The sequence below is a fragment of the Balaenoptera acutorostrata genome, chromosome 13 (assembly GCF_949987535.1).
Source record: "Balaenoptera acutorostrata chromosome 13, mBalAcu1.1, whole genome shotgun sequence".
Taxonomy (NCBI): domain Eukaryota; kingdom Metazoa; phylum Chordata; class Mammalia; order Artiodactyla; family Balaenopteridae; genus Balaenoptera; species Balaenoptera acutorostrata.
The window spans coordinates 60,169,782-60,192,437 of NC_080076.1; the positions used below are offsets into that span (position 1 = coordinate 60,169,782).

The 22,656-nt window shown below is 43.4% G+C and overlaps 1 protein-coding gene across 1 annotated transcript in view; it reads right to left on the reverse strand.

Annotated features, from left to right (window-relative positions):
• The window catches only part of L3MBTL4 (L3MBTL histone methyl-lysine binding protein 4), a 308,033-nt gene that overhangs the window by 134,061 nt on the left and 151,316 nt on the right, over window positions 1-22,656 (reverse strand). Inside the window, exon 13 of the mRNA XM_028162388.2 lies at window positions 14,489-14,591. Within this exon, the coding sequence (XP_028018189.2) occupies window positions 14,489-14,591 (103 nt within the window). The remainder of the gene's footprint in view (window positions 1-14,488; window positions 14,592-22,656) is intronic.

Below are 22,656 nucleotides of genomic sequence, written 5' to 3' on the forward strand. Positions count from 1 at the left end.
AGAATGGAGGCACGGATTGAGGAAATACAAGAAATGTTTAACAAAGATCTAGAAAAACTAAAGAACAAACAGAGATGAACAACACAATAACTGAAATGAAAAATATACTAGAAGGAATCAATAACAGAATAATGGAGGGAGAAGAACGAATAAGTGAGTTGGAAGACAAAATGGTGGAAATAACTGCCGAGGAGCAGAATAAAGAAAAAAGAATGAAAAAAATTGAAGACAATCTCAGAGACCTCTGGGACAACACTAAACACACCAACATTCAAATTATAGGGGTCCCAGAAGAAGAAGAGAAAAAGAAAGGGTCTGAGAAAATATTTGAAGAGATTACAGTGGAAAACTTCCCTAACATGGGAAAGGAAATAGTCACCCAAGTCCAGGAAGCACAGAGAGTCCCATAAAGGATAAAACCTAGGAAAAACACACCAAGACACATATTAATCAAACTAACAAAAATTAAATTCAAAGAAAAAATATTAAAAGCATCTAGGGAAAAACAAAAAATAACATACAAAGGAATCCCCATAAGGCTATCAGCTGATTTTTCAGTGGAAACTCTGCAGGCCAGAAGGGAGTGGCAGGATATACTTAAAGTGATGAAAGAGAAAAACCTACAACCACGATTACTCTATCCAGCAAGGATCTCATTCAGATTCGATGGAGAAGTCAAAAGCTTTTCAGACAAACTGAGGCTAAGAGAATTCAGCACCACCAAACCAGCTTTACAACAAATGTGAAAGAAACTTCTCTAAGCGGGAGACACAAGAGAAGAAAAAGACCCACAAAAACAAACCCAAAACAATTAAGAAAATGGTAATAGGAACATATATATTGATAATAGTCTTGAATGTAAATGGATTAAATGCCCCAACCAAAACACACAGACTGGCTGAATGGATACAAAAACAAGACCCATATATATGCTGTCTACAAGAGACCCACTTCAGACCTAGGGACACATACAGACTGAAAGTGAAGGGATGGAAAAAGATATTCCATGCAAATGGAAATCAAAAGAAAGCTGGAGTAGCAATACTCGTACCAGAAACAATAGACTTTTAAATAAAGACTGTTACAAGAGGAAAGGAGGGACACTACATAACGATCAAAGGATAAATCCAAGAAGATATAACAATTATAAATGTTTATGCACCCAACATGGTAGCACCCCAAAACATAAGGCAAATGCTAACAACCATGAAAGGAGAAATCAACAGTAACACAATGATAGTAGGGGACTTTAACACCCCACTTACACCAATGGACAGATCATCCAAACAGAAAATAAATAAGGAAACACAAGCTTTAAATGACACAATAGACCAGATAGTTCTAATTGATATTTATAGAACATTCCACCCAAAAGTGGCAGAATGCACTTTCTTCTCAAGTGGACATGGAATATTCTACAGGATAGATCACATCTTGGGTCACAAATCAAGCCTCGGAAAGTTTAAGAAAACTGAAATAGTATCAAGCATCTTTTCTGACCACAACGCTATGAGATTGGAAACCAATTACAGGAAAAAAAAACTGTAAAAAACACAAATACGTGGAGGCTAAACAGTGTGCCACTAAATAACCAAGAGAGCACTGAAGAAATCAAAGAAATTTAAAAATACATAGAAACAAATGACAGCAAGAACAGGATGACCCAAAACCTATGGGATGCAGCAAAAGCACTTCTAAGAGGGAAGTTTATAACATTCAATTTCACCTCAAGAAACAAGAAAAATCTCAAATAAACAATTTAACCCTACACTTAAAACAACTAGAGAAAGAAGATCAAAGAAAACCCAAAGTCAATAGAAGGAAAGAAATCATAAAGATCAGAGAAGAAATAAATGAAAAAGAAATGAAGAAAAACAATAACAAAGATCAATAAAACTAAAAGCTGGTTCTTTGAGAAGATAAACAAAATTGATAAACCCTCAGCCAGACTCATCAAGAAAAAGAGGGAGAGGATGCAAATCAATAAAATTAGAAATGAAAAAGGAGAAATCACAACTGACACTGCAGAAATACAAAGGATTGTAAGATCCTGCTACAAACAAGTACATGCGAATAAAATGGACAACCACAAAGAAATGGACAAATTCTTGGAAAGGTACAATTTTCCAAGACTGAACCAGGAAGAATTAGAAAATATAAACAGACCTATCACAAGTAATGAAATTGAAACCATGGTTAAAAATCTTCCAACAAACAAAAGTCCAGGACCAGATGGCTTCACAGGCAAATTCTATCAAACATTTAGAGAAGAGCTAACACCAATCCTTCTCAAACTCTTTCAAAAAATTGTAGAGGGAGAAACACTCCCAAATTCATTCTACGAAGCCACCATCACCCTGATACCAAAACCAGAAAAAGATATCACCAAAAAAGAAAATTATAGACCAATATCACTGATGAACATAGATGCAAAAATCCTGAACAAAATACTAGCACACAGAATCCAACAACATATTAAAAGGATCATACACCATGATCACCTGGGATTTATCCCAGGGATGCAAGGATTCTTCAGTATACGCAAATCAATCAATGTGATACACCACATTAACAAATTAAGGAATAAAAACCACACGATCATCTCAATAGATGCAGAAAAAGCTTTTGACAAAATTCAACACCCATTTATGATTAAAACTCTCCAGAAAATGGGCATAAAGCAAACCAACCTCAACATAACAAAGGCCATATATGACAAACCCACAGCGAGCATCACACTCAATGGTGAAAAACTGAAAGCATTTCCAGTAGTATCAGGAACAAGACAAGGATGTCCACTCTCGCCACTATTATTCAACATAGTTTTGCAAGTCCTAGCCACAACAATCAGAGAAGAAAAAGAAATAAAGGAATACAAATTGGAAAAGAAGAAGTAAAACTGTCACTATTTGCCAATGACATGATACTATACATAGAATATCCTAAGGATGCCACCAGAAAACTACTAGAGCTAATCAATGAATCTGGTAAGGTTGCATGATACAAAATTAATGCACTGAAATCTCTGGCATTCCTGTACACCAACAACAAAAAATCAGAAAGAGAAATTAAGGAAACAGTCCTATTTACCACTGCAACAAAAAGAATAAAATACCTAGGTATAAACCTGCCTAAGGAGGTGAAAGACTTGTATTCAGAAAACTATAAAACACTGATGAAATAAATTAAAGATGATACAAACAGATGGAGAAATATACCATGTTCTTGGATTGGAAGAATCAATATTGTGAAAATGACTATACTATCCAAAGCAATCTACAGATTCAACGCAATCCCTATCAAACTACCAATGGCATTCATCACCGGATTAGAACAAAAAATCTTACAATTCATATGGAAACACAAAAGGCCCCAAATAGCCAAAGCAATCTTGAGAAAGAAAAATGGAGTTGGAGGAATCAGGCTCCCTGACTTCAGACTATACCACAAAGCTACAGTAATCAAGACAGTATGGTACTGGCACAAAAACAGAAATACAGATCAATGGTACAGGATAGAATGTCCAGAGATAAACCCACGCACATATGGGCACCTAATTTATGACAAAGGAGGCAAGAACATACAATGGAGAAAAGACAGCCTCTTCAATAAGTGGTGCTGGGAAAACTGGACAGCTACATGTAAAAGAATGAAATTAGAACACTCCCTAACACCATACACAAAAATAAACTCCAAATGGATTAAAGAGTTAAATGTAAGACCAGACACTATAAAACTTTTAGAGGAAAACATAGGAAAAACACTCTTTGACATAAACCACAGCAAGATCTTTTCTGACCCATCTCCTAGAGTCACAGAAATAAAAACAAAAATAAACAAATGGGACTTAATTAAACTAAAAGCTTTTGCACAGCAAAGAAAACCATAAACAAGACAAAAAGACAACCCTCAGAATGGGAGAAAATATTTGCAAATGAAACAACAGACAAAGGATTAATCACCAAAATATAGCAACAGCTCATGGAGCTCAATATCAAAAAAACAAACAACCCAGTTAAAAAATAGGCAGAAGACCTAAATAGACATTTCACCAAGGAAGACACACAGATGGCCCAGAGGCACATGAAAAGGTGCTCAACATCACTAATTATTAGAGAAATGCAAATGAAAACTGCAATGAGGTTATCACCTCATGTTGGTCAGAATGGCCACTATCAAAAAAGCTAGAAACAATACATGCTAGAAAGGGTATGGTGAAAAGGGAACCCTCCTACACTGTTTGTGGGAATGTAAATTGATACAACCACTATGGAAAACAGTATGGAGTTTCCTTAAAACACTAAAAATAGAACTACCATATGACCCAGCAATCCCATTGCTGGGCATATACTCTGAGAAAACCATAACTCAAAAAGAGACATGCACCACAATGTTTCACTGCAGCACTATTTACAATAGCCAGGACATGGAACCAACCTAGATGTCCATTGACAGATGAATGGATAAAGAAGATGTGGCACATATATACAATGGACTATTACTCAGCCATAAAAAGATACAAAATTGAGTTATTTGTAGTGAGGTGGATGGACCTAGAGTCTGTCATACAGAGTGAAGTAAGTCAGAAGGAGAAAAACAAACACCGTATGCTAATGTATATATATGGAATGTAAAAAAAAAAAATGGTACTGATGAACCTAGTTGCAGGGCAGGAATAAAGAGGTAGACACAGAGAATAGACTTGATGACATGGGGTGGGAGGGTGAAGCTGGGGCAAAGTGAGAGTAGCATCGACATATATACACTACCGCATGTAAAACTGTTGGCTGGTGGGAAGCAGCAGCATAGCACAGGGAGATCAGCTCGCTGCTTTGCGATGACCTAGAGGGGTGGGAGAGGGAGGATAGGAGGGAGGCTCAAGAGGGAGGGGATATGGGGACATGTGTATGCATATGGCTCATTTGCTTTCCTGTGCAACAGAAACTAACACGGTATTGTGAAGCAATTATACTCCAGTAAAGATCTATTAAAAAAATAAAAAATAAAGTACATGAAAAAACTCTTAAAAAATATAAGTTAGAGAAAAAATGGCAGACTGGAAAATTGAATTTATCATTTCTCCTTTGATAATCAATCCTTTCTCTCGATACTAAGAAAAGGAATAAATGAATGAAAGGGTATAAATACACAAGGACACAGCACGAGAGAAGAAATGACAGCAGATAACAGAGGTTCATGCAGTTTCGAGGCTGGAAAATGGGCAAGCTGGGAGCCAAGAGTCTGCAGAGAGAAGATGCCACAAAAACCCACCTGGAAACATTTGGAAGCAAGTCTCTGCTGGAAGGAACTTACTAGAAGAAGGGGTCCCTGCTGGTGACTCAGGCTCCTCAGCATTGGCCAGTCCCCTGATGACCACTGCCCCTGAATCCCACCAGCTGGCAGGCCCCGAGCACGCAGGCACGGTTTGCTGGTGCCTTGTTCTCAAGAGTGAACTTGGAGGGACTTCCCTGGTGGTGCAGTGGTTAAGAATCCGCCTGCCAACGCAGGGGACACGGGTTCGAGCCCTGGTCCGGGAAGATCCCACATGCCGTGGAGCAACTAAGCCCGTGCACCACAACTACTGAGCCCGCGAGCCACAACTACTGAAGCCTGTGCACCTAGAGCTAGTGCTCTGCAACAAGAGAAGCCACCTCAATGAGAAGCCCACACACCACGACGAAGAGTAGCCTCCACTCGCCTCAACTAGAGAAAGCCCATGCACAGCAACGAAGACCGAACGCAGCCAAAAATAAATAAATAAATTTAAAAAAAAAGAGTGAACTTGGAGAAAGACCACCAGGACTTGAGAAATGCCTCTCACATGACAGAAAGAAGCCGAGCAACCTAACTGGTAAACAAATCAAAACACAAGTACCTGGGGAAAAAGTCAATGCTGGGTTAACTTAATCAGTCAATGTTGGTTAAGTTAACCCAGCAAATAAGAACAGGATGCAGCAAAAAACAAATCAGAGAATAAGGACATGTTCTCAGAGACTGAAAAAAAATCAGAGTATGGTTAAAAAAAAAAACAAATCAAAGGATTGTAAGACAAAGTTGAGTTATTCCAAGGAAGCGAACAAACGACAAGGCGTTTAATGATAGGAGAGAAAATTTGAGCATCTGTGAAGGAAAACAAATGGAGCAAAGAGAAAAGATGGCAGAAAGAAGAACTCACACAGGGGCTTCTGGAAATAAGAGGTGTGAGTCTCCAGACTGAACCAGAGAGCGAGGAAGGCCCATTCCAGCACAGTGGGAACACACAGAAAGTCCCGACCATGTCAGGGTGAGATTCTCGTAGTGGGTGGGAGGGAAGGACAATCCTTTCTGTGAATTGAAATCTGAACAACAGCCGACTTCCCATTAACTTAAGGAAAACGCAGCAATGTCTTCAATATTCTGAAGGAAAAGTTTTCCAACTGGAATTCTATCCACAACTAAACAACTGTGGTTGAGGAGAGAGAACACATATTTCGACACACAAAAAAATAAACGAGTAACTATCTCCCACAACCCTATGTCCCAAAGCCAGGAGAAATAAACCAGGGAAATGAAGACAGAATCCAGGGAGGATCTGACAGAGGGAGTTGGAGGGGATTCCAGCAGGCAGGTAGGTCCCAAGAAGACGGCTGTGCAGCCCACCTGCAGGAAACAGGCTCAGACTGGGAGGTGAGCAGAGGGGGCTCCAGAAGGGTCACCTGCAGGGGCTGTGTCGGCTAGGGGACCACCTGACATGCCCGGTGCAGCTGAGAAGGGCTTCGCAGGTGAGGGGTGACCAGGCAGGAGTCTGAGGCCAGCCAGGGCTGGGCTGCGAGGAGAGAGGCCTGACCCAGTGTGATACGACCAGGTTGTGTTCACCCAAAACCCACCAGGAAGATCAACCATTTAAAAGAAAACATCACACGGAAAGTCGGACAAACGAAGGAACAAGAAACCCAAGAGCTGTGTCTCGGGGACCCCACCTCTCAGAACACCGCACTGTCCACTGCACCCCCGTGGATGGTCTACTGTTGCAGTGTCGCTGCTTTGTTTCAAGATACTCTGACCCGTTTACTTGTTTTCTGTGTTCCAGTTCATTCACTTCAACTTCTAGTTTGCTCTTGCTTTCCTTTTTCTACTCATTTAAAAAGTTAGTCAACTTTTCTAGTTGACTATTTATGTAATGTATTTTCACTCTTTCTTGCTGTGTAGGGTTTACATTTACCTCTGAACACACACAGGGACGTCCCAAACGTTTATCTCTTTAGTGTCGTCACTAGACTCCATCTGGATTTTCTAAGATTCGGGTTTGGGTCTCCTTTGACCCTCTGATTGCTTAAGCTGTATTTGTGAATGTTTTTGCGTGTCTTCTAGGTGATTGGCTTTCCCCCCAACAACTTCTTGTTTTATTGCATTTGATCAGAGAATGGGTCTGAATTGTTTTGGTTTTCAGAATTTATAAGTTGTCTGTGGCCTAAGAGTTGAGTTTTGAAAAGTGCTTTTAAGTAGGTTTATTTTTTTTCCAGTTGGATGTGTATCTTCCGGTCAGTCTTCGTCTTTTTAAAATCATGTTATTCAGATTCTATACATCTGTATTTGTTTTCCCTCCTTAATCTATCATAGTCTCAAATGGATGAGTTAAAATCTCCTAATGTTATTGTGTTTCTCGGTATATTTCCTGCAGTTATGCTTTCAGTAACATGATACTGTATCATACAGTGCGTTAAGACTTACATGTGTCTTAGTCTCATTATGGAATTTAACCTTTTCTAGTGCAAAGACCTCCCAATTACAGATGAGGAAACTGAGGCTAAGCCTAGTGTGGTCGTTTGCCCCCTAGTTATAGTAAATGGCAGGTCTGCAAGTCCAACTCAGGCCAGTCTAAAACCTCAGACGTTAACACAGTGACTGACACACACCACATACACCACACACACCACACATCTGTAGGAGGACAGAGGTGAAGAGAAGAAAACAACCTGAAATAATTGCCATCATAATTCTTGAGTTGGCAAAGTAGTTCCAGGCAAACCACAAATAGAGGCTGAGTTGTGCTAGAAGGTTCCATGAAGGGCACCCGAACGCCTTAGATTTATCTGACCCCTCACTCCTGAGCAGCAGGTGCTCCTTTCCGTTCGTGCTCTTTACGGCGTGACACCGGCGATTCGGGTCCTGCATCCCACCCGGAGCACCGGGGCGGGGCTCCTTACACCCTGACGGTACCTGGCTCTCTGTGTAAAGAACAATCATCACTTCCTAGGTAAATTACCCTTGTATGTTTTATGGCACAGAGGTGGATCAAGTCTTCCGGAGTCTATGTTCTGCTCATTTAGAAAAAACAACATACCTAATCCTGGACCCTGGCTTAAAAGTAGGTTTACATCTTGTAGTCCCAGTATTGTCATCTTTAGATATTTCTATGTAAACAAATACACCTACTTCTTTTTATCCCCTATGTAAATTCATTCAAATAACATGTACATTGTGTGATAATTTTGTGCCAAAAGTCCTATTTTCATACAGATAAGAACTGATGCAATTTCTTTCAAATAATGGCTTATGCAGCTTCTACATGAACTCTAAACAGCTTTGAACGTTATTTTTAACCCCTTGACTATTTACGTGAAAACGAAAATAAACCTGTCTGAAATTCATCTAAAAAGGATACCAAGGGGTCTGCCCGATCTCTGAAAGTGGTATGTTCCTTCAAACGTCTTCAGCGACATCCTCATGTCACCGTTCTTGTCGGCTGTACAAAACAAGATGCTGACAACTTATTTTAAGAATACTGTCTACTTCCTTTCAAAACACCAAACCTTCAACATCTGAAGGAGAAATTCTGACATGAAATGGTGAAAACAACATTCACTCCTTGCAGGCACTTCACTGCCTGGGAGAGTTTCATGGAAAAGCAGCTGAAACAGCCACCTTCCTAAAAGCAGCTTCCCGAAGGCTTTTTGGGAGCACAAGTCAATTGAGTTGTTTTGTATGAAACTGCAGGGGGGGCTTCTTGTTTTACTTTTTCTTCATTTTTTAAGATATAAAAATATTTGCTTAAGAATCTTCTGGACTAGAGCCTGTAAAAAGCATTTTATAGAATGCTGACTCTTTGGTAAAGGTACACATCTGAGACAAGTTAAATAAAAACTTTCATTTTAGAATGTTTAATTTAAATTCTTCAGGAAGCTCAAGCTAGACATGATTATAATAGTACATCTAGGATTCTGGGAGAATGCAGCAACATTTTAAAATTCTCATCTCTTGCTTCGACATATAAGAAGCAAAATGTATAATGATAACCTCGGGCGTGTTACAGCAAATTTCTAGCACGTGTAAGGGTGTGCGTGCGTGTGTGTGTGTGTGTGTGTGTGTGACATGCTCAACAGATACCACCAAGACAGGCACTGAAGAATAATATTCTTCATCTTTTACAGCTATGTAAGATTTAGACTACAATAACATGAAAGAAATAACATGAAAACAGAACCCACAGATCATGAATGATATAAAAATTTTTTTACCCAGTTAATTACAAGAGGACTTAAATAAATTCTTAAGTTATACACATAGTCACATAAGTAAACTGACTAACCTGGGAAATGACATTCAGAATGTCATGACCTAGAGTGAATTAAAAACAGATTTGGGCCTCCCTGGTGGTGCAGTGGTTGGGAATCCGTCTGCCAATGCAGGGGACACAGGTTCGAGCCCTGGTCTGGGAAGATCCCACATGCTGCAGAGTAACTGGGCCCATGAGCCACAACTACTGAGCCCGTGTACCACAACTACTGAAGCCCGCGTGCCTGGAGCCTGTGCTCCGCAACAAGAGAAGACACCTCAATGAGAAGCCCACACACTGCAAGGAAGAGTGGTCCCCGCTCGCCGCAACTAGAGAGGGCCCGCATGCGGCAACGAAGACCCAACACAGCCAAAAATAAATAAAATAAATAAATTTATAAAAAAACAAAACAAAACAGATTTGGTTGTTAAAAAGAAATCAGTGTATTAACTGCAAATGGAATCAGTAAGTCAATGAGTAAAGAGCACCTCAAAGCTAAAATTAGCAAAGACAGACCGTCACTCAAAGTGATTAAAGCAGGAGACAGAAACGCCCGGTGCCTGCAGGAGCCGACCTGCCGTCACCCGCGACCCCACCCTCCTACACTGCCTTGCGGCCACCACTCCTCCAACAAGAAGTTCCTCCGCCTTCCTTGAGCACAACATAGTGTTCAACGTAAGAAAAGCTTTTCACAGGTAAGTCAGAATTTATTTACCTGATGGTCTAAACGCTTTATAAATTCTATATAAAAATGCAAGTCCAAGGAAAACTCAGTTCTCTAATTTTTGTCTTTTTCCATTCTAGAGAGAAGCCAAGTACAGGTGCTCATCGCTTTTTATTTTTCTTTTCTGAGACAATGGAATCACTAAGGTTTTGAAGATGTTCCTTTTTCTTACAGGAGCCCTGCTCCAGCATAACAAGGTCTAGGCCAGCAGAAGAGCCGCGGCCCAGTCACCCGGTCATAGCGCCGTCACCAGGGGCTTGCCCCGTGGATGTGAGGTCTGGATACAAAACATGTCCTGCCTCATAGTTCCCTAAAAACGTTCCACCCTTCAACAAAAAACCACAAATAACAAATTCTGGCCAGGACGTGGGGAAAAGGGAACCCTCACACACTGCTGGTGGGAATGTAAACTGGTGCAGCCACTGTGGAGAACAGTACGGAGGTTCCTTAAAAAACTAAAAATAGAACTACCATACAACCCAGCAATCCCACTACTGGGCATATACCCTGAGAAAACCATAATTCAAAAAGAGTCATGTACCCCAATGTTCATTGCAGCTCTATTTACAATAGCCAGGACATGGAAGCAACCTAAGTGTCCATCATCGGATGAATGGATAAAGAAGATGTGGTACGTATATACAATGGAATATACTCAGCCTTAAAAAGAAACGAAATTGAGTTATTTGCAGTGAGGTGGATGGGCCTAGAGTCTGTCATACAGAGTGAAGTAAGCCAGAAAAAGAAAAACGAAAACCGTATGCTAACACATATATATGGAATCTAAAAAAAAAAAAAAAAAAAAAAAAAAGGTCATGAAGAACCTAGGCGCAAGACAGGAATAAAGACACAGACCTACTAGAGAATGGACTTGAGGACACGGGGAGGGGGAAGGGTAAGCTGGGACGAAGTGAGAGAGTGGCATGGACATATATACACTACCAAATGTAAAATAGCTAGCTAGTGGGAAGCAGCCACATAGCACAGGGAGATCAGCTCTGTGCTTTGTGACCACCTAGAGGGGTGGGATAGGGAGGGTGGGAGGGAGGGAGACGCAAGAGGGAAGAGATATGGGGACATATGTATATGTATAACTGATTCACTTTGTTATAAAGCAGAAACTAACACACCATTGTAAAGCAATTATACTCCAATAAAGATGTTTAAAAAAAAAAAAAAGATATGTGCACCCCAATGTTCATATCAGCACTATTCACAATAGCCAAGACATGGAAACAACCTAAGTGTCCATCAACAGATGAATGGATAAAGAAGATGTGGTATATATATATACAATGGAATATATATATAATTGTATGGAATATATATAGTGAAATTTTGTCATTTGCAGCAACATGGATGGACTTGGAGGGCATTATGCTAAATGAAGTAAGTCAGAGAAAGACAAATGTTGTATGATATCACTTATATGTGGAATCTAAAAATTAAAACAAACTAGTGAATATAACAAAAAAGAAAACAGACTCATAGATATAGAGAACAAACTAGCGGTTACCACTGGGCAGAAGGAAGTGGGGAGGGGCAAGATAGGGTTAGGGGATTAAGATGTACAAACTACGTATAAAATAAATAAGCTACATGGATAAACTGTACAACACAGGGAATATAGCTAGTATTTACAATAACTATAAATAGAATATAATCTTTAAAATTGTGAATCACTATGTTGTATACCTGCAACTTATAATATTGCACATCAACTATATCTTAATAAAAAAAGTAATAATATTTTTTTAAAGTCCTATTCTTCTATCACGTGTTCAGTTATCTCATTTTTTTCTAAGCTTCATAGAATGCCTTTTTTTAAAAGCACTTCTTTATTTTTACATTTTTCTGGTTTCTTCCAAAGTTCTGATGCCAACGTGGTAAAGGCTACTTGCTGGAGAGAATCATGTCAGATATTCTCACATTATTCATAATTAGATACTATAACTAAGAACAGCAATCAGACCCACTTGGGCCATACTGGATGAGAAAGTTCAGGGAAGCTGCTGAAACACAGCGGAGTGTGCCCACTGGGATCTGGTCCATGTTTTCAGAATCCAAGTAGGGGAAGGTGAATAACCTACACATAAGAATCGTGGGAGGGGGGGAGGAGGGCAAGTCAGCTGCGGTGAGTGAGCTCCTCGGCGGTCCCAGGAGCTGCCCGGGTGATGTCTGTGACCCCAGCCCTGGTGCCACAGGTGGGCAACTGCAGAGGACAGTGAGGAACAGACCAACCACCACGTACTGGCCGGCTCACTCTGAGGATAATGATTCAAGCTTTGAAGGAGGCACTAGGGTGTCCAGTTATCCATCCAGAAATACCTGGCGCTCAAAAATCCACCATGAGGAGGCAGGACCTGGTACGCTCTCTCAGGGCTGTCAGAGGAACTTTCTGGGCCGTCCAATACGGCAGCCACGAGCCACAGGCGGCTCCTGAGCAACTGAGATGTGGCTACTGTGACTGAGAAACTGAAATTTTCATTATTTTTAATTGTAGTTAATTTCAGTGTAAACAGACCCATATGACTACAACTACCATGTTGGACTTTGCAGCTCTAGGTTTTTAAAACCTAACACAAACACACAAGAAGAGCCTGAAGAAGATTATTCACAGCCACACACCCCTAGTAATGTCTGGAAAGTGGTTCTCTTGACAGGGTCCTCACCTCACACAGACCCTGACCCGATGATGGGATGGCTCTTCCCCCACCCGCTCCCCCGTGTCCTTTTCTCTCTTCCTCCCTTCCCTCGTACAGAACTCCAGCTTCACCACCAGGGCCTCTCTTATAATCTGTGAGTCCTTCACTTGTCCAAGTAACCAAGGTGTCTACATGTCTTCAATTTCTTTCTTTTTTATGGCTGCTATATTATAATCTTTTAAGTGTTAGTGTTTTTTTTTTAATTTTCAACTTTTTATTGATGTATAATATATTCATAAAGAAAAGTACAAGTATTATTAGTGTACTTAAGCTCAATGAATTTTCACAAGTTGAATACATCCCTGGTTATCAGCACCAGATCAAGAAACAATATTACCAACACCTTGGAAGCCCCATTTTTGAGTGGAGAACTCAAGAAATGCTGCACCGCCAAGGTTCTTAATGATACAAGTGTTGTGTGGAAAAACATGGGCATCCAGGATGCCAAGTCAAACGGAGATTCACGAGGGTCTGATTTTGAATGCAAAGAAGCTTCTGTGATACGTTAACCAATTTGTGTCACTTTTTCAAACATGTGCAAGAGTAGGTATTTGATTTTTAAATATCTGTGACAAAAGACTTGGAACTCTTTCAATTAAGTGTTAGTATTATATTTATACATATAACATATTTACGTACATCAGCATTATTTCTTATAGTAACACTTGCTTTGATTCATTTAGAGCTGTTTGAAGCACTGGTTTCCAGAACTGCAAGCACCCAACACAGCGACAACGTCTCTGTGGATCTCTTTTATCCAAACAAACATTTGCTTGTTTCACATATATGATTTATCCTTTTCTCTTCATAGTTATCTACGTGTTCGTTTTATCTGTTTGTGTATTTTGGACAAATCTGATGTCAGTTCTGTTCAGCTTTAATTTACATATTCTGTAACTAGATCACCAATATGAATAATTTATCTATACGTTACTTTACCACGTGATGGTGACAGAAAAAGCAGCGAGGACTTCAACACTTATTTGTACTTATTTTTCATTATGAGCACTATCCTCTCCATACTATTATCACATATTTAAAACACAGGCATATTCTGCAACATAACTTCACACTATTTTTTATCATATAACAGAATTACCTCATCTCCAAATAAATAAAAAATAGAGAAAAAGAAACAGAGGCACGGTGAGAGCCAGGGGCGAAGCGGCAGGAGGTTCTGGAATTTCTTGAGAAGGCAGCGAGAAGGGCAGCTGTGTGGGGAGGATTCAGGAGCGGGAGGGACGAAGGGTGGGGCATGTGTGCACCTGCTGAGACAAGTGTCAGAGGGCAGAGGCCCTGGGAAGCTTGGTGGTCTGGGCCGGGCCTCAGGAGACCAAAAGGCCCGGAGGAAGGCGGGCTGGGCAGACACGGGAAATGTTGAAGAGGGGCCTCGGGACAGGGATGGGGGAGTATGATGGGGAGGTGTCTGGCTCCCAGAGGGTCATTACGATGCTTCCTACAGCTGCTAATCTGCATCATGTGTCAGTTCATCCCTGAAATAATTTAAATAAGAAAAATTTTTACCTGTGATGTCCTGAATACCGCGGACCACGGATATGGCCTATCCCTCGGCACCCTGGAGTGGGACAAACAGCTTGACCTGGAAGGATTTTCACATCATTTGCCCCTTCAGGAAGTAAAAGAACATACCTTGAAAACACCCTCAGCAAAGAAGAACTGGAAAGGCTAAAATATGCAAATGATATTCATCAAGACTTTACAAATTAAAAACAAACCATCACCGGAAACACTTATTGGGTACTTGTGATGTTTTATAAAACGATTTAGCAGAAAATATCAGTGCTGTAATAGATAATAAGAACAGCAACTAACATCAGAAGCTGAGCAAAATGAATATGCATTGAAGAAATTTTAAAAAAACAAACAAACCAGAAGAACATGACATGTCTTTCACAGAATAACACTGGCAAAGGCAACACAGCCATGAGCTGAGCAGGTGAGTGGGTGAGGTCTGGTCTGTGGTTCCCCATGAAACTCCCACTCAACCACAGCAAGGCTCCCCCAAAGGGTGGACAGAAACTGAACCAGCAAATGGGGCGCAGAGAAGACAGTGACATGGCCCTCCCAGTGCCACTCAAGTGTGTCCCAGCGGCTGAAGAGCCAACTGCCTGACCATTCTGTACTGGGCTGTGCTGTGCTATATACACTATAGGATACTCTTCTATACAGACCATACCATACTGTACTGTACCATACTGTATATATATAGCATACTCTACTATACTGCACTATACTATACCGTATTACACTATCCTAAACTATATACACTATACTTTATATGCTATACCGTACAATACTATATATACTATATTATACTATATATACTATACTATTCTATACTTTACTATCAATATATATACAATATTACAGTATACTACATATACTATACTAAACAATACATAACCAATCCAGGCCAGAGATGAATTCTGTCAAGCCCAAGAGGCAATGTAAAGATTATCAGGATTGAAACCCCCTTGCTCTGTTCTGTGATTTTTCTCAGTCTCGTTTGCCCCTTCCCTCTCCTCCCCTCCCCCCTACACACACACACACACACACACACACACACACACAGGCTCCTGGAATGTTCTACCCCCTCCTGTCACGCTGCTCTGGGCCTCGTTTTGATGAAGATCCCACACCTTCCCCCTCCCTCCCCAGCTCTTAGATTTCCATCTCCTGTTCAAGCTCCTGTCTCCTTGTCCTCGTCTCAATACTTTCTGCGACTCCCAGCTCTAATTTAACTTGCCTGTTGGGTGAAGACAGTGCACCCTGCAGCTTCTTCAGGAAAAGACGTGCATTTTCTCACACTCCACGTGCCCCGGCATTGGCAGAGAGGCAAGTGCCCTCTTTGCCCGGCACCCCCCCCCGGACTGTGCTTCCTCCCTGCTCCTCGAAGACTCCCGATGCAACAGGCCCCGACTCCGCTGGCCCCTCGTGGCTCACCCCCCAGGCCCCCATCAGCCCGCGCCGCTCAGGAAGACCTCGGCCCCCGCCGCCCGGGTGCCGCTCCGTCCCTGCTCCACCGTCACCCGAGGCGGCCCCAACGCCCGCCCTCCCGGTCGTCCTGCCCCATCTGCTGCCCTCACAGGTCATTAACCGGCGCATCCCCAGGGGCCGCTTCCCCAAACCCGCTGGCCACACACGCAAAGGAAACCCTCCGCATCTTGTCGTCACCCAAAATGGCGCCGCTTCCCAAATCATCTCGTAGTCGGGCTGCTTGCTCAGGTAGCCCCACTGCTGAGGCCCTTTTCAACATCATGGGAACTTCCAGGCCACTGATCTCCCTTCTCTCCCACCGTCAGTCCCCTCGCATCACGACCCCCTTCCCTTGCCTGAGTCTATCCACCAGTGTTTGACCTTCTGTTGCACATGACAGAAACTCTCTTGCCTCTCTGACCTTTTGTCACATCTGGTTGTGGAAAAAAAAGCCAGCCATGAATCAGCTGTGTTCTCCTGCTGCTCTGTGTTTTACATAACTAACTCTTCCTGGGAAAAACTACACAGCAGTGTGGATTAGGTGTTATCAAAACGTCTGTCTTCAGTGTCACCCGAGCCCTCTAGGCTCTCCCAAACCGCCCACTAACCTCCATCCTCCGGGACCCAGTCGCCGGCTCGCCTGCTGCTTCACCGGAAAACAGGAGCCTGGTCACCTGTGTGCCTTCCTATCCCCCCTTCCTTCCTTCCCATCACAGAGCAGGGCGCTCTGTGCCCTCCCCCGAGCGAATCCTCGCTGTTCAGGCGTGGGTCTCATCTTCCTCCCACTCTTCAGGAGCTTTGGGCTATCAAATATTCTAATTGTCCCCTGACTACTGAATCCTTTCTACCAACACTTAAACACACTCCAGTTCCCCCCGCTGGAGACACACCCCCTTTAGCTGGTGTCCCCTCTCCTCCCGTTCACAGCCAGACTTCTCAGGAGGTTCCCTCTACTTGCTCACATCCCATTTCTTGAACCACAGCAGCCTGTCTTCTGAGGTCACCCGTGACCTCTCTGCATTAGGCCCAACGTGCACTGCTGAGAGCACACCACACTCAGTGCCTTGGTGCTAGGCTGACCACAGCTGGCTACCGCCTTCCTCAACTGTTAGCGTCCACTGCCTTTGGTGACATCACACTTTCGCCATCAGCACGTGGGTCTTCTCTTCTTGGCCAGCTTTTCATCCTCTGGTGAAATTTAAAATGTCGGAGAACCCCAAGGTTTGCTCCTGGGCCATCCATTTCTTCGTTCACCAAATGTATACTATAGATGCTCAAAGGCTACAGCCCAGACACTCTGTCAGTTCTAGACCAATGCATCTAACTCTTCACCCAACATCTCTGTTGGGAATCTCTTAAAGGCGTTTCAAATTCAACATGTTCAAAACTGAAGTCACCGCCTGGTCCCCAAACTTCTTTTCCTCTAGAGCCATTCGTCTCAATAAACCGCATTAATCCTTGACATCTTTCCTGCCCTCATTTCACTCCACCCAACTTCCGGCCAATTCTCAATCTCTTAAGTATTTCCACCTGCCAACGTATTCCCATCACTACTGGGTGCCCTGACCCAAGCCATCATCGCCTCCCCCTTGAAGGACCTCAGTACCATCCTTCATTCAAGTCCGAGTCCCCATCTTGCAACCAGAGTGACATCTTCAAAACACAAATCTCACCGCATCACTTCACTTCCCTCTTAGCTGCTTTCAATGGCTTCTCATGGCTCTTGGGATTAAGTCCCAAATCCTTAGCCTGGCCTACCTGATCCCAACTCCTATCTACTTCTCTAGATGCATCTTACTTGATCTTTCTCCTTACTCAATATTCTGCATCTATGCTGGCCTCTTCCTGTCCCTTGAACGCACCAGGTTCTTTCACAGCTGAGAGCACTTGCATGTTGGAATGAGCTTCCGACCTCTCAGCCTGGAAAACTCCTACTTATCTTTCAGGTCACAGCTTACATTTCACTTCCTCAGGCTAACTTCCAAGAGTAGGTTAGGTTCCCTTTTTTAATAGCACTCACCTCGACTACAAATTAAGTGATGTATTTGTTTAGTGTCTCTCTCTCTCTCTCATATTAGAATCGTGAGCTGCGAGCCTGGGTGTACTGCACCATAGTGTCGGCACTGCCTAGTATGTCACGTAGTCAGTGCTCGGGACGTGCTCACTGAACGACTCGATGAGCTTTCCATAGCTCTTCCCTCAAGATGCTCAGAGCCTAGAAGAGAGGCTTACATGGAAACCAGAAATTGGCATTACAGTACGATTCTGTTGCAAAGAAGTACTGACCGAGGCTGGGTCCCAGTGTACGATGATGTTAGAACGAATATTTACACCTCAAATAGATTTTTGTAAAATATACTGAACAATAGGAAAGTATGCCTTAGACCCTTATTACACCCTCACAACTCTGTGAAACACCTTGAGGGATAAGCAGAAATAAGAGCTGCCCTACCCCAAGGTAGCTTTCAGAAAGAGCTTGGAAAAAGAAAACAATTATTAAACAAATGAATGTTTAAAAAATTGTAAACAAGCCCCTAATTAAGAAGTATGCTTGTGTCAAACAATTAAAAAAAAAAATCTATGAGAAAAGAAAGAAACACAGGGTATAAAGAGACTTTTCTCCAAACCGTGCCTCACAACACGCTCCCAAGGCCACCAGCACAAAGGCCTAGAACCTAAACCCACAGACAGGCCAACAAGCCAGTGCCCACCTGCCAGCCCAGATGCAGCTCTGTGCGGACAACGTTTCAGCAGCCTCCCAGTGAAGGCTACTGAGTATTTCAGGACTATTTTAATGCACTTGATTCAATCAAGGCTTGAAGTGATATTTCATCAATTATATCAAATATTTATCAATGCATATTTATCTCCAGATCCCTGATGGGTGTCGTAATTCTCTCCTTGTAGGATCTGTAAGGAGAGGCGTGACCCCGACTATCGGAGAAGAGTTAATACATTAAGAACCACAGCAAGGACATAACAAAGAAGAAGTCAAGGAGAACATGCAATGAAAATGCACAGAACCTAACAGTTTTCTTGGTAATTTTGTACGATGAAGTTTAATGGGTTGACTCGATGGTGAATTAGACAGAGAACCGTCTGTTGGTGAAAAGAAAGCGGTAAATTCTGTAATAGTTCATGTTATTGCCTCTAGGAAAAAAGGGAACCCATGATAAAATTAATGCTTTTCCCCAGAAAATAACTGCATTTTTGCCAAGAGTATCTTACTTGTAACTTGGCTATTTGGAGAATTAGGTCTCAGCTCGAAAATGTTCTCAGCTCGAAATCCCTTCCTTAGAGACAGCATCGCGGACCGTATCACCCTTTCTTGCCTTCTTTTTCCCACTTTGCCTGAAATGCCCTCCCTAGTCTACCTGCTCGTCGCCTGGCAGGTGAGTCTGGGGCGGGAGGACATCCGCCTCTTCTAGCTTGTTAACCGCTGCACCCCCCCTGCCGCAGTAGGGACGGCACACAGGAGACGCTGAATAAGAGTGTGGCTTGTGAACGAATAAATAACTACAAAGACGACAACACTGACCACCTCTAAGCGCTGTTTTGGTACATCCTGACCACGGTGCTGTGAGATAATCACATATTATTCTCATTTCAGAGCTTGGATTGTCTAATATCAGTCTTCAGTCTGCTAACTACTGTGAGCTACTCGCGAAAACTAGCAGCATCAATAGCTCCTAATTAATTCCAAGTCTTCTATGAAAATTTTACTCAGGCAGGAGTAAATCTAATGGTAGACCTGTTGCTGCAAGGGAAAAAAAGAAATGGAAAATACCCCTGTGAACTGGAAATTATCTGAGTAACGAACAATGTCTGTACTAACGCGAGACCACAGCAAAGCATGCTCACGGACCCCCATTCTCACAGAGTTCCTCTGTTACCACAGCTGCCAGGGCGGACGCTGCAGGTGCCCACCCAACACCCGTTCCCCGAGCCCTCCTTGCTAAGGAGCCCTGCCTCGGTTCACGGCAGCAACGTGCCCGTGCCTGGCTGACACAGCTGCCTTTCCCAGCCTCTTGCACACCCGGACGTGGCCATTCGATACTGCTCCAGACACTACAGTCTAAGGGGAGGGCAATGTAGGATGTTCCTAAGTACTTTTGTTGCCTACTTGTAGGTGCTGCTGGCGCTGCTTTGCCCATTTCCCCCTTCCTCAATCTTCACGGAACATAGATATAAGGGCTCATGAGGTGACACGCACAAGGACACAAGCAAATGTGTTGAAGAGGGCAGAGAATGAAGGATGACGGAGCCTGGACCCAGGACCTGCCAGCGTGGGCCTAGCACATCAGTGTCTGTCACGTAGGAAAAACAACCCTCTCTTTGATGAAGGTACTGTGAACAGATTTTTATGTTACTTGCGGCTGAAGAAGCCCTAGAACAAAACAGCAATTGTATTTTGTTTTTCCTTTTGTGAAATCAAGGAATTGTTCTAAAACAAAAACTAGGGTTGCATGTGAGTAGTAGACCTATTGTGACGTAAAGAAGATGTAAGGGGTCAAAGGCAAAATCAAGAAATACAAGAGGCTGTTCTCATCTCTAGAAAATGAGAAAGGGAGCTGTCCTTATTTCAAAATGGCCTGAACTGGCAACTGTGAGTGATGTGGGTGAGAAGGGTTCTCATCCCACCCAGGATGGGGTAGAAGCTGAAATCATCTCCCTCCTTCTGAGCAGAAAGCAGTTTCCTCTCCCAACTGTTATTTGGTACAGAGATGCCCCAGAGCAGAATGACAACACTGACACTGACTGAAGCAAATTAAGATGATCTATTCGGGCTTCCCTGGTGGCGCAGTGGTTGAGACTCTGCCTGCTAATGCAGGGGACACGGGTTCGAGCCCTGGTCTGGGAAGATCCCACATGCCGCGGAGCAACTAGGCCCGTGAGCCACAACTACTGAGCCTGCGCGTCTGGAGCCTGTGCTCTGCAACAAGAGAGGCCCGACAGTGAGAGGCCCGCGCACTGCGATGAAGAGTGGCCCCCGCTTGCCACAACTAGAGAAAGCCCTCGCACAGAAACGAAGACCCAACAGAGCCAAAAATAAATATTAAAAAATAATAATAATAATTAAAAAAAAAGATGATCTATTCACTTAAACATATAAGTGAGCCCCAGATTGATGCCGGCCAGCACTACAAGTAAGGATTGAGCAGCAACATTCTTAGCCTTATTTCAACCCTCATTACCCGCTGCTGGAAAGGATGCAGTTCAACCCCAGTCACTTAGCAAGCGTTTTATAGAGAAATGACATTAGCACCAGGTGGTAATAGCCATTAGAGTGGATATAGAAAAGGAAAACAGATTCAAATGTCACTGATAACAGACAAGCAAGATACATTATTTCTTCTTAATTTTAAAATAAAAATAACCACTGAGGATTATTCATTCATTTAAAGAGATACCAAGTGCCTGTTATGTGTACCCTGGGTGCTAGAGATACGGTGAACTAAATAGAAGACCTGCCCGCTTTGAGCTCACCTTCTGGTGCCAGAGGCAGAGTAATCTACAAATAGAAACAGTGTAACGTCAGTGACAGTGCAAGGGAGGAAGAGAAAGTGACCGGGTGGCAGTGGGGACCCTGGTTCAAGGCAGAGTCGTCAAGGAAGAGGTCCCGAAGTTCGGACAGGATCCTGCGTGCAGTGAAGGCACGAGCCGTCCTGGGACAACAGCAGGAAGGCCAGCGTGGCTGGTGCCGTGTGGACAATGGAAAGGGTGCAAGAGGCGAGGTGGCGAGGGCCACGGTGAGGTCTCCGCCCGACGCCGGGCTTGACAGGGCACGCCTGAAGGACCGAGTGGGGAGTGAGTCACTGAGGACTGAACTTACTGCAGCCTGTTCTTTGAGCAGCGCTTACTTCTTCTACTCAGAGCTCGGGAAGGGCTACAGGCTGGCTCTGCGCTGTGGTTGAGGCATCCGCGCCTGGCGTTAAAGCTGTGACCAGGATCAGAGAGATTCTTAACTGCTGGTAGTTAAGGGATGTCTGGAACCTTGAGGTGGGAGCCAGTGATCTGCGTTGTGCTGAGCTCCGGTTTCTACCCACGTGGCCCGACCCCAAAATGAACATGACTCACAGGATGTCACCCCTAGGCACCGGCATGCAGGGGAGAGGCCGGATGGATACAGAGCAGGTTGAAACTGCATTTCCCTCGTGCGAGCTGCACTGAGAGCTGGGGAGCAACGTGGAGAAGAGTTATTTCAACCACATCCTTCCCTGAGATGCCACAGTGAGTTTGTGTCCGTGGAACGGAGGAGAGGCCTGAGGACTGAGCTCTGGGCGACACAACGTGTAGAGACTAAAAGGAAGGAGGAGGGAGGAGGCCGGGAAGCCACGCGCCCGGGGCCAAGGCACGAAGGCTGTGATGCCTGGGGCTTGCAGTGAACAGGCACCACCAAGCCAGACTGACCTTCAAGGGAGAAGAGAGAGAAGAAAGGGGGAAACAATGGCATAAACTACTTTTTTGAGGAGTTTTAGTAGAAAAGGTGATATGAGAGTGGGTTGCGGTCAAGAAGGTGTTTTCCTTACTGTTTCTGTTTGAGTGATGACGGGAATGTTTCCGTAGAAGGAACCTGACAATGTAGAAGGAGAGGGTGTAGTTGTGGGGAAAGGTGCTTGAGTCATGGTCAGCGAGGCCCGAGCATGGCCGGCCTCTGGGGAAGGAAGGCAGCGCGTGGGGATGGGAGGACCAGC